This window comes from Antechinus flavipes, chromosome 3 (genome assembly GCF_016432865.1).
Source record: "Antechinus flavipes isolate AdamAnt ecotype Samford, QLD, Australia chromosome 3, AdamAnt_v2, whole genome shotgun sequence".
NCBI classification, from domain to species: domain Eukaryota; kingdom Metazoa; phylum Chordata; class Mammalia; order Dasyuromorphia; family Dasyuridae; genus Antechinus; species Antechinus flavipes.
In genome coordinates, this window is record NC_067400.1 from 594,294,817 (window position 1) to 594,307,680 (window position 12,864).

Here is a 12,864-nt window from a genome sequence, read left to right on the forward strand (position 1 = left end):
TTCTTCCTTCCTTCCTTCCTTCCTTCCTGCCTGCCTTCCTTCCTTCCTTCCTCCCTTCCTTCCTCCTTCCCTCCCCCCTTTTTTCCTCAGTTGTTCAGAGAGAAAGATTTCCCAACACTGGTAGAAGCTGGAGTGGGTGCTGCTTATCCCTATTAGGGATACCAGGTCCAAAGGGAGTACTTACCCCAGCATCACACAATACATAGTAATGATGGCCAGGAGAACTTGCTCCTACAAGACCCCTTGAATTAAACTGTTTTGTAGGCAGTATGGGACAATAACATGAGCTGGCTCTGGAGTAAGCAGACATGAGTTCACACTCTGTCCCTGTTACTTGTGGAGGCTTATTGGAACCTGTGGGTTCAGACAGCTTTGAATAAATCTTTTCACCTCCCTAGGCCTCAGTTTCCTTATCTGTATAATGAGGGGGGTGATCTAGAAGGTCTCTAAAATCCCCGTGAGCTTCAGAAATATAAATTTATAGAGCCCAATGCACCCAGCTCCAAGGGATTGGGAGAGAAAAGGAAGTAAAAGGGGTTAGAGGATCCTCCTGCCCACTAATTGTTTGACTTCCTCTCCCTCTTCCCACTTAGCCCCTTGTCACTCCGCCCCACTCTGTGGTAGCCTGTCAGCCTGATCCCTCCCTCCCCATTGGCAGTCTTGCCTGCTGGTAATGGATGCCATTTCATTAAGGTTGGGTAAAGATTCATTAAGACTGCAAGCTGTGCATTGGTGGTAAATAAGCATTACGATTTTTGCCCTAGGTGTCAGTGTCTTCTCTCCAAAGGGCAGCCCTGTTCCCATTGGGGCACATTTCCTCAGAACAGAGGCAGAAAATGAAGGAGGAAGCCCATCGTGGAGCTTGGGCTTGACCTCAACAGCTGGCATTGACCCTCAGCTTCCTTTCCCTGGGAGAGCAATATAGTCTGTTTGACAAAGGATCATACATAGATTCAGATAAGATCATAAAGTCAGAGCTGGCAGGGACCTGAGAGTTTAGCTCATCCAACCCCCTTATTTCAGAGAAAAGAAAACCAAGAGTCCTGGTCACACACATAGGAAGTGGCCAAGCTAGAATGTGAATCCTGATCTTGGTTTTATGTGTAGACCTGGAAAAAGCAAAGAGTGATTTAGCTCCAAAATGTGTAGCTCCTTCCTTTTCCATCTCATGCTAAAATTAGAGTTCTGCTTTGGGGCACAGACTCCAAAAGAATGAATGGCTTGCCCAAAGTTATTCAGGGATGTAGCAGCCGGGTGCCATATTGAAACATCCCTGGGACTTGGTTTTCTAATCTGTCGAATGGCTGGGTTCAACGGCCTCTCACAGGCCTTCCAGATCCAGGCTCATGAGCCAGTGATTTCATCATTCCGGGGGCTGTAGCTCTAGGAGAGAATGGGCCAGCTGAGTCCCGTGTTGGAACTTGGCAGCTGACGAGGCTCACCAAAAAGCTGGCTTTATTCTGGCTTTTAGTGACTACTGGCTTCACCGAGAGGGAGCCCAGCCATTCCAGGGTAATCACTAAAACAACTCCCCTCCCTTCCCCACTCCCTGACAAATGACTGGAGCTGGGGCATGTTTCTGGGGAAAAGGAAACAAGGACTGGATGAGTTGAACGTTTCTCTCCAATCGTATATTAATCAAATAGCATGCAAACTATATGCAAATGCAATGCAAATATGCCCACTCTTAATGCCATGGTCTCAGGCATTTTTAAGTTTGGGATTTAGGTAGAGTTCCACTTTCCTAAGTATCTAATTTGTCACTTCAGCTTGATGGATTCCTTCATTCCTCTCTAGCCCTCCCCATTCCTGCCCCATCAATCTCCTTCCATTGCCCGAGGGATGATGGTCCGGGAGGTTGAGCTCTTCATAATACCTTTGACAGTTGGGTCTCCCCAAGCACAAATGTCTTTTCCCAGGCACCGAGTCCAAGGCCCTGGGGATTTTTAGTAGCTGGTAGCTTAGGAGGCGGGCGCTAGCCAATCCCGGACTCAGTTTTCAGATGAAGAATTCTTAAAAGTAACTATGACATTTTCATTTAGCAGCAGTCTGGTTCCAGTTCCTTCAGGGGTTTACTCTCGGGTTTCAGCTAATGTTGAAGAGTGAAAAGAAGATTTGGATTTGGAGTCAGTTGTGGAACCCTTTGGGTCTGTTTCCTCATTAATAAAATGAGGTGGTGACATTATATGATCCCATTTAGCTCTAAACACGTGTTTCTCTCTTCTTTTTATCTTCTCAGTCTCAGTTTCCTTACCTATGAAAGTGAGGGAGTAACCCAAGCATGGCAGCTCACGTATATGATCCTTGCTACTGGGGAGACCGAGTCTGATGAATGGATTGAGCTTGGGAGTTATGGGGTACAGTATGGCTAAGTTAATTCTATGTGTGCGCTATTTCTGGCACCAATATGGTGAAGCCCTGGAAGAGGGGGACTACCAGGCTGTCTATGAAGGGGGGATCTAGATTAGGTCCTAAAAATGGACTGGTTCAAGTCTTTGTATCAATCAGTAATGGGACTGGGTCTGTGAGTGGACACTAAACTCCAGCTTGGGTGAGATAGGAAGACACAATCTCAAAAAAAAAATTAAATAAAATGAGAGAACTGGGCAGGCTCTAAAATTCCTTTCAGCTCTCTGCAAACAAATTAATGAGCAAGCAAGCAAATAAATAGATCCCCAGCCCTGCAATGGGGGTTACACTAGAATTTGGGGACCCCCGTTCAAATTATTCTCTTAATCTGTGACACTGGGTTTTATGCAGTTTTATCCTTCCTTGGCTCTCCCCATTCTCCTTGAGAAATACATGGCTTGGACAAGGCGTTGAGTTTCTTTAGAATTCATCCTAAAATTCAGTGATATTTCCATTCCACGCTCCCTTTCCCCAGGACTGGGAGTTGACTGTCTCTTATCCTTCCTTTCGACTCACTCCTTACCACCTCTGACTGGCTCCTTTTTTAGTCTGGGCTTCACACTTGGGATCATATAATCCAGAGCTGGAGGAACCTTAGAAGACCACCATCTAGTCTAGCCTCTTCATTTGACATATGTGGAAACTGAGAAATGAACCCACTTGTTCAATGCTACAGGGAAAGGATGAAGAAGGATGAAAAGGTCACAGAATTAGAAGAGGGAGAAACCTTCAACCCCTTCATTTTACAGAGCAGAAAACTAAAGTCTGATCCAGAGAGTGTTTTAAATTTTTTTAAAGGAACCAGCTAGCTGGTAAAGTGAATAGAGCCTGAGCCTGGAGTCAGGAAAACCTGAATTCAAATCTGGCTTCTTACACTTAGTAGCTGTTTGACCTTGGGCAAATCACTTCATCCCATTTACCTCAGTTTCCTTATCTGTAAAAATGAATTGAAGGAATGATAAACCACTCCAGTATCTTTGCCAAGAAAACCCAAATGGGGTCAAGAAGAGTTGGACATGACTCAAATGATTGAGCAACAAGCTTTTTTTTAACAGGAAGGCCCAGTGGGCATGGAGTGGATTTATTTTTTCCCAGGGGCATCTCCAAGGAGCCCAGGAAGCTTCTGGCTGGAGAAGGCTGAGCTCACAGCAGGGACTGGGTGGTGACTCAGCAAAGACATTGATGTGAAAGGAACACATCATCCCCCCCCCCCAATCTGGCCTGTTCCCTCCATCTGCCCACCGCCAAGATGTTGCTGAGGAACAGGTGGGAGGATGAGTCAGTCCTGGGGGAAGCAGGAATGAGTGGGGCATTCGCTGACCAATGTACCGCCTGTAGGGATCCATTTATTGAGTCACTCATATCCTTTTTTGCTCAGTCTCCCTTGTGATTGCCAGCTTAGATCTCTGCATTGGTGGGTCACAGAAGAGCTTATATGAGAAGCAAATCTGCAGGATGGTCAGCGCTAACTGTTGGGCTATCCGGGTGAGCTGGTACGTTCTGCCAGCAAAGCAGCCTTCCCTGGGATGGGAATGAGGGACTGCGACTCTACAGCAATGCTGGATAGTGGTAAACATGGAGTCAGCAATTCTAGGATCCTTACCTTGCCTCGGACACTTATTAGCTGTCACCCTGAGCATGTAATCAAATACCCCAGGTCTCATTTTCCTTCTGTAAAGTGGGAAATAATTTCATGGGGTTGCTAGGAACACAAAGGAGAAGCCTATAAAGTACCAGATGTCAGAAAGCAGGTGTCAGGAAGGTAAGAAGAGAAGATCCATTGCAAGGTGATCCCCAAGGACGCCTGCCCTCTCCCAGGTGAACATTAGTCCCATCCGCCTTCCTGCTACTCCCCCCTCCCCTTCTTTAGAATATTTTAGGGACTCTGATGTTCATCCCCAAAATTTCTTAGAAGGCCATCTGTAAAAAGGAGATGTAACCTGATAGCAGATGGCTAGCTGGCATCTAAGCTGACCTCTGACGCCTAATGACTGTGTGACTCTGGAAAGTTGCCCGAGGCGACTCAGAGGATAAATTGTGGAGAAAGTGGGTTGGCAGAGGGAGTTCCCTACACATCAGTGACATCACCATCTTGTCCCTGTCACTAAAATAGGCTTATTGATTGCTTTTTCTTCCTACATTTCTCTCACAGCTCATAAGGGAGCATAACTTTACAGAGGAGGAAACTGAGACCTAGAGAGGGAAGATTTCTAGCTGAAAGTGGCAGTTGGGATTTAAACTCAGCTCCCCCAATGCCAAACTCAATCTCTTTCCATTGTACCACATTGTCTCCCTGTGATTCACTTGCCCGGGTCACTTAGATGGTAAGGGAGACAGCTTAGTTATATCTGCACAAGACCGTACCCTCCGATTCCCAGTCCCTTCAACTCCATGGCTTTCATTCTCGTTTGAATGAGGGGAAAGGAGGAAGGCAATAAGCATTTGTTAATGCTTGCTTTATGCCAGTTACTGGACTATGTGCTTTACAGATGTTATCTCATTTAATCCTCACAGCTCTGTCAGCAGCTATTATTCTACATTCTACAGTTGAGGCAACTAAGGCAGACAGAAGTAAGTGACTTCAGATCCCGCCTAGTAAATGTCTGAGGCTAAATTTTAATTCAGATCATCCTGTCTCCAGGTCTGGTGCTCTACTCACTGGGTCATCTAGCTGCCTCTAGGAGAGGATCTTGGGTCAGGATGGGAGGTCTAATGGGAGAAGAGTCAGACGCACACTTGAAACTAAGAATATGTTGTGGCCTGACATAAGGCATTTCAGCCTGGAGCCCCTTAAATGGAAGAGGCGTACCAGCTGCCATTTGCTAACATGTCACTCCTGGGGCACAATCTGACCATGTAATTCATTTGCTCAGGAACCTATGGGCAGCCACTGAAATAAAGTCCAGGCTCCTTTACTTACCACTTGGAGCCTTGGAAAACTGACTCCAATCTTTCTTTGCAAGAAATTGTAAGATTTCTTTGCAATCTTTCCTCAATCTGTGCACTAACCACACTAGAATACTTAATATTTTCCAGGGCATAATATTTTATCTCCCACCTCCATACCTTCGTATAGGCTGTTTACTGTGCCTGGAAAATTCTTCCTCCTCATCTGATCCTCTTGGATTACATGGGCCCCTTCAAAGAGGAGGATAGCTCAAGTGTCACCTCCTACAGGAAGTCTTTTCTGATTGCCACTTACTACTTTGAAAATCACCCCAGAAATTGCTTTATATAGGGATAAGGAATGGAACTGTGATTTCCTAAGTATAAGGGATGCCCAGGTAAGGAAACTCTCTCTACTGATGCAATTTGTAGTCTTAAGAATGTGGCTTAAAACAACTAAGAGGTTAAGTGATGTTCCCATAGTGTGTCTCTCTGTCTGTCTGTCTCTCTCTTTCTCTCTCTATCTGTCTTTCTCTCAGTGTGTGTGTGTGTGTGTCTCTCTCTGTCTCTCTCTCTGTGTCTCTCTCTCTCTGTCTGTCTGTCTCTGTCTCTCTCTCTCTTTCTCTCTCTCTCTCTCTCTCTCTCTCTCTATATATATATATATATACATATATATATATATATTATATATATATAATCCCAGCTCCCTTTTCATGCTCCCTGTGTTGTATGGGTATTTCACATGTACTTTTTGGAGTACATGTTATCACCCAATCCCTAGCCCTCCCCCCAAAAGAAGGAGACTATTGTGTCTATTTTCTCAGGACCTCACACTAGCACTGGTGCCTGGAATATAGTAGGTGCCTCCTAAGTGCTTGTTGAATTGAACAGAACTGACTTGAATTTCTGCCATCCCATACTGCTGAAAGTGTAGAATGGAAAGAATATTGACTTGGGAGCAGGAGACCCTGCTTTAAGTTTTGCCTCTCACCCTTGCTATCAGTTTCCTGCCCTCTTCCCTTTGGCCTGGGTGCTAAGCACTGCTTTTGCAGCTAATTATCTCCATTTAAAGAAAATGATGGAGTCATCGATGCTTAAAATGTACTTGTTAATGATACTGGTCTGCAGTTCCATTTTGCTTTAATAAAAATCATTTGATCTGAGTGAGTGGGGGTGGGTGGGCCTTGATCTCTCCCCTGTAGTGACCACTGTTCTCTAACCCCCTCCTTCCAAAGCTATCTCGAGCTTAGGCCCTGGGGGTGGGCGTCAGAGAATGGGGGGCAAAGAGCTCTGGAGTCTTGACTCCAGGAAAGGGAACTGATCTGAGGAGGATTGTGGTCAGGATTCTGGGACCATGAGACAGGGCCCTTAGGAGAACCCGGAGAGGATGGAAAAGGGGAGGATAGCATGCAATCCAGGAAGGGATCCTCTGGACTCATATAATCAGGAACCCTTTAGGAAAAGGGGACAACCTGTGGTGGGGATAGAGGGGACAGTGTCTTGGGTAGGGAGTCAAAAAGGGGAACTTCCCTTCCTGTTCCCTTATCCCTGCTGTGCTCTTTTAAAAAATAGGGAGAAGGGTGTCAGGGCCACTTCCACCCTAATGGCTCAGGAGCCTGAGGCCCTTTCCAACATCAGTGAAAGATCAAGAGTATAGCCTGAGGCACCCAGCCAGGAGAGGTCACTCCTGGGTAGTGACCACCATCTGTCAACTGGGCTCCCATTTACCACTTTGTCCTCAGTTCTGTCCCCAGGCAGTGGAGGGGCCCTGCGCCCTTCCTCTGTTGTGTCTTGGACAGTGCTCAGTCTGGGGACCAAGGAAATAAAGAGTTCAGTGCCCTACTATGCAATAAAGTGCCTCCGGAGTCAAAAATCAGACTCCCTTTCCCATGCTTTCCCTGCCCCAGAGTCCCTCCCCTCCCCTTTATCCCTCCCCCCTCCCTGGTTTTTTCCTCAGGCAAAAAGTTTACAAAAAATGTCCCTCTTAAAAAAAATAAAGTCAGAATAAAGGAAAGAAAAGGTAGTGAACGTCCCAGGATTAGAGGTTGGTCCCACTGGGTAGGGGGATTTTGTATCCGTTTCTCAGAAGCAGAAGACAGATACCCAGGCCAAGGCTACCAGTCAAGAGTACAGCCCCAAGGGCTTTAAGGAAGGAAGTCCTGCTTCGGGTGAAGGAGCTGGGTGCCATGATACCCAGCAGGGCTGTGCTGACGGTAAGAGTGTAGAGAATGGAGACCCCTGTGTTGAGTGCGACGATCTTCCCAAATTTAGCAAAAGGAGCAATAATGCAGAAGAACAGGGGCACGGTGGCTATGACCGTGGTAACAGCGCTTGAGACGATGGCCACCCCCACGTGCCGGACAGCCTCCAGCGTCCTCCACTGGCGCTGGGCACTTGGGTCCTGTCCAAAGACAAGAGAGATTGAAAGGGGTTTCAGTCAGAAGACAACCTAGAACCTATGGGATGCCCTGAATTCTAGGTTCATAGGATAACATGGTTAAAAGAGACCTTGGATTTATTTAATTTCATTTTATAGGTTGAAGGAAATTGAATCAGAGATCAAATGACTTCAGGTCACACTGGCATTAAGTTGCATGGTCAAGATTGAAACTCTAGTTCTAGGTCTCCAAAGGCAGCATTCTTTTCACTGTAGCACATTTGGATTCCATGATGTAGATGTGGATCCTATTCAAGAAGTAAATCCTACGAATGGTGAACTAGGAAACACCTTAGTTCCATAGGGACAGCAGTTAGCACTAGAATGGGTAGGGGCATATATGTCAAAGGCAATATTTCCCAGAGTTGACAAGTCTTCCCAAGTTCATCACTGGCCCTCCATCCAGTCTGCCATGTTGCTTCTTCTAACTACACTGGAGTAGTATAAATGCCTTACTTGGAAATAATCCACCCAAGAGGGAAGGGGGCTTTCTTCTTCTTACCATCCTTGTCTAAAAGGACTCTGGGGACACATCACCCCGACTCTGAGCCCTCTCTCCAACCCCATGGCCATCTCTATATAAATCAAGAACTTTAGATCTCTGATAGTAAATTGTTCCATTCCTACCTTTCTCACTGGTGTTGGAAAAAGAGCTTTGGCTCCCATAAGAAATAGGTTCAGATTAACTAACTTTATATGGAACCTTGGGCAAGCTAGTTCTTCCCTTCTGTGCCTCAATTTCCTTTTCTGTATAGTGAAAGAGTTGAGGGTTCTTTGTAGCTCCATGGCCCATAATTCTATGATTTGAGTCAGAAGAAAGAGCCTTCTCCTGCCTTCCCTATTCCCCTATTAATTTCAAAGCTACCACTTCTTTTCCGGACACTCTCGGCAATCTCTTTTAAATCCCCTTTGTTATCTTCTTCTATATTTATCTGGCATGGATGTGACAGTAGTTAAGACAGATTAGGAAGGACAAGCCAAGGAGAAGTTGACAAAATTCACGGAAAACCCAAATCCTTCCACAAACTCACCCCATATATCCAATCTGTCATTATCTTGTCATTTCTATTTCCTAACAACTCTCCCCTCCCAATTCTCAATTTTGTTCCTCTTGAAAAAATCACAAATCTCAATTATGTTCTTTTGAGTCTACAGGAAGCCAAATGAAGCTGTTCCTTGAAGACCATTCTGTGATTCCTCCTCCTCCCCAACATCTGCCCCAGATTGGAACATTTATGCCTATTCACACAGTCCCAATTCTGGGGTCAGCTGCTAATCTCAAGCCCCTCTTCCTCCAGTCCAGCCTCCACTTAGTTGGCAAAGTAATCTTCCTAAAACACAGGTCTGACCATGCTCTTTTCCCTGCCTTCACTCACTAAATTCCACTGGCTCCCTATTACCTTCAGAAAAAATACTAAATTCTGGCATTTAAAGCCCTTCCTACCTTTCCAGTCTCATACTTTACTCTTCCCCATAGGATCTATGATCCAGTTGTATGGCTTCCTCATGGATAATCATCCATCTCCCATCTCTGTAATGGGCTGAAGCTGAGCAGAGGCATTAAGGCCTGAGCACTTGAGGCTAATTTGCAATTGGACAATACTCTGTCTCTGTTTGGAGAAAGAATGGCCCCGCCCACTGTCTGTGAAAGTTTGATGTGTGGTATAGGAGATTGGGTAGAAGATTTGGTGGGTAGAGTGTGAGAGGCAGAGCGAGATTGGCCAGATTCTTGTCGCAATTGCTCACTTCCTATGGCCATTCCCCTTCACCTCTGCAAAGAAGAAAGATCAAGGACTTTCGCTTATCCTGACTCCGGCTGATTTTAAAATACCCTGGGTGCTAAACGTGGTCATCACACATCTCCATGACTAGAATGCTCTCCTTCCCCATCTCTTCTTCCTAGCTTCCTTGATGCCTTTGAAACTCAGCTTATCCTAGTTCAAGTGCCTTCCCTCTGAGATTTTTTTCCTTTTCTATGTCCTCAGGGTGTCTGGCACATAGTAAATGCTTAATAAATGTTGATTGACTAATTGCTTGCTCCCAAATCTGATCCTATTTGTTGTCAGTCAGTCAAATAACATTTATTAAGCTCCTGTTATGTGCCAAGCACTATGTTCATCACCGAGGGCCCCCAGGTATTAGGAGGTGGGAAGCATGGAGGAAGAGTAGAGAAGGAACCCTGTTATGATTGAAATGGAATAGAGCTTTAAAACAAAATACCAAACCAAGGCAGATCCAGAACTCTCCAGAGGTCCAAACAAACCCCAGAATTCAGAATTTAAAAAGCAATGATATTTCCCCAAGGACTCAGTGAAATTCCTCATGGAAGATATGCTTTCATTTATGTTCTCAGCCTTATGTTTTTCTTGGCTCTGTTCCCAAGTGCTCATTGCTAGGCCCTTCGAAAATATTCACCAACAAGATAATTCATCTGCTGTTGGCTTTGAGCAATATCCCTCCTCGGCTCTTAAACTCAATTTATGCTGCATGATGGAAATCCCAGTGGACCGGTCATCAAGACATGGAGTTCAAGTGTCAATTATAATATTTGTTGGTGTTAAGTAAGACATTTCACTTCTATGGATCTCAGTTATCCATCTGCAAAATGGGAGTAATAACATTAGCACAACTTCTCTTTCACAATTGTTCTTGGATAAATGTTTTGTAAAGTCTGAAATACAATATAAACATATCATCGTCATCATCATCATCATCATCACTTCACTATTATGATTATGGGGAGAGGGAAGCCATTAGAGTTTTGAGATCTGCTGTCTTAAACCCCATTCACTAGGAAGATTGCTTTAAAAGTAATCCTAGTAATCCAGAGCACTGACTCCAGCTAGTGGGTATTGGGGGATGGCACAGTGGATCCTAGGGCGAAATCTGATGCCCAATGAATGGGTGCGGTAGGCAAATTCTCACCTCAGCGGGGTGGAGGGGAAGGCTCTCTCCAGCCAACAGGTACCCTTCCACCAGATGTACACAGTAATCCACAGAGGAGCCAACAAGGATGGACAGAGATATGGCCTCCACAGCTCCCATCTCCCAGCCAGACCAGTACATGATGGTGACCACCAGGCAGACAATACCTGCAGAAAGAGTGAGATCATAGGCAGGAAAGACTGACCGAGAGGTGTTTTATAAGTTTCCGATCTTTCCCTGTGTACTGACTGGGAGGGGACCTGGCCTATTCAGGGCCAGCGTTACAGAATAGCTAAAATGGACAGGGAAGAGATTCTCAGAGATGGAGATGGCTGAGAGTAAGGGGGACAAAATGATGGTAATAGAGTACAGCAAAGAATTCAAAGGAGAGGCTAAGGGATGGATTAGGCCCTTTGAGAGACAAATATAATGGAGCCTCAATTATCCAAGGGTTTCTTAATCCTAATTACCTCTCCAGAAATATCTATGAACCTATGAAAATACCTCTGAGAGCAGATAAAGGCCTTTGAGCAACCCAAATAGTTTCCACAAAGTCCATGAACTTTGTATTCATAGGGAAAAAACCTGTATACATACTAAGAGCTCAAGAACTCTTACTTTGCAAACATTTCTAATAAGTGTAGGAAAGGATTTGAATTTCCCATTGAAAGGAAGCTTATTAAAATCAACAAATTAGATGTAACATATTTAAAACGCTCTGATAAGTCCCTGTGGAGACCCCAGGAACTTCCTCTCCCTCCCCCATTCCCATACCTAGGATGCTCAGCAGCACAGGTAGCAGGAGCAGGATGTGGGTGGTAAACACGGCAACAGCAGCGACACAGATGAGCAATGAGAGGACTAGGCCATATAGAGCGCTCTGTACTCCTGAAATTAGGGGAGGAAATGTTAATAAAAGTATCTCAACCCAGGCCACAAGTTGCAGCTATAATTTCATACTGGATCTGAGAGGTTAAAAGCCTCGTCCAACAACACACGGTTAGTAAGAACTACATCTTAGGTCCATTATCTAGCCCAGCATGTGACTCAGGAAAAAAAAAGTTCATGTTAATAATCTGGACATAATTGTTTAGTTTCACGCTTATATATTTGGGGCTGCATTTAACATTTAGGCAAAGTCATAATGACTTAGAGAAGCCATCAAATCACCTTGGCCAGGGACGTCCAGCTGATCAGCAGCAGATCTGAGCACTCTACACCTTCCCCTGTCTAAGCAACTGATCTTCAGATGAGATCCCTCCCTCCCTCCATGGAAGCACAGCCATTCCCCCTTCAGAGTTTGAGGAGGCTGATGGGAAAATGAAGGAAAGTAGATTGACAAAGAGAAGATTTGAGGACTGGGAGTGGGGGGAATCTTACCTATGATTTCCATGAAGACTTGTTTCCAGTGTTCACAGGTTTGGAAGCCTCGGCGCAGGGCTGAGCCTTCTGGGGACAGCTGCAGTTGTTGCTGTAGGAAAGTCTCCCACTTGAGGTAGTCAGAGTATGTCTGGAAAGATGACTTGCCTTTGTAGGTAGTCTGCAAAAGACCAAGAGCTCTGTAACCCAAGGCTCCCTTAGACTGGCACGATTAGGGAGTAGCTGTGCCTTTTATTCCCCACCCCATTTGCACATAGACTCTCTTACCACCCCATGGGGCATAAGTACTTATCCTTTACATCACAATGGTTTAAGAGATAGGCACAGTAAAACACAAAATATAGGTGTAAGAACATAGAATGTTAGAGGTAGAAGGAGCTTAGTGCAAAATATCAGAACTGAGAAGGGGCCTTAGAACACAGAATATCAGAGCTAGGAGTGGCCTTAGAACACAAGATGTCAGACCTGGCAGGGGCCTTAGAACACAGGTCAGAGCTGGGAGGGCCTTTAGAACACGAGATGTCAGAGCTGGGAGGGCCCTTAGAACACAGGATGTCAGAGCTGGGAGGACCCTTAGAACACAGGTCAGAGCTGGGAGGGCCCTTAGAACACAAGATGTCAGAGCTGGGAGGGCCCTTAGAATCCAGGCATGAGCTAGGAGGATCCTTAGAACATAGGAATGTCAGAGCTGGGAGGGGCCTTAGAACACAGGAGGTCAGAGCTGGGACAGCCCTTAAACATAAAATAATAAAGCTTTTTAGAGACTTAGAACATTAAACATAGAACATAGAGAACTTAGAACATAGGATCATAAGTTTTCGAGCTTA

The 12,864-nt window shown here is 45.3% G+C and overlaps 1 protein-coding gene across 1 annotated transcript in view; it reads right to left on the bottom strand.

The window, feature by feature from the left end:
- Positions 1 to 6,386: 6,386 nt before the first annotated feature.
- Positions 6,387 to 12,864, bottom strand: part of DISP3 (dispatched RND transporter family member 3) — a 76,609-nt gene continuing 70,131 nt past the window's right edge. Inside the window, 4 exon segments of the mRNA XM_051988564.1 lie at positions 6,387 to 7,696; positions 10,658 to 10,824; positions 11,432 to 11,545; positions 12,038 to 12,197. Of these exon segments, the coding sequence (XP_051844524.1) occupies positions 7,334 to 7,696; positions 10,658 to 10,824; positions 11,432 to 11,545; positions 12,038 to 12,197 (804 nt within the window). The 3' untranslated portion in view covers positions 6,387 to 7,333.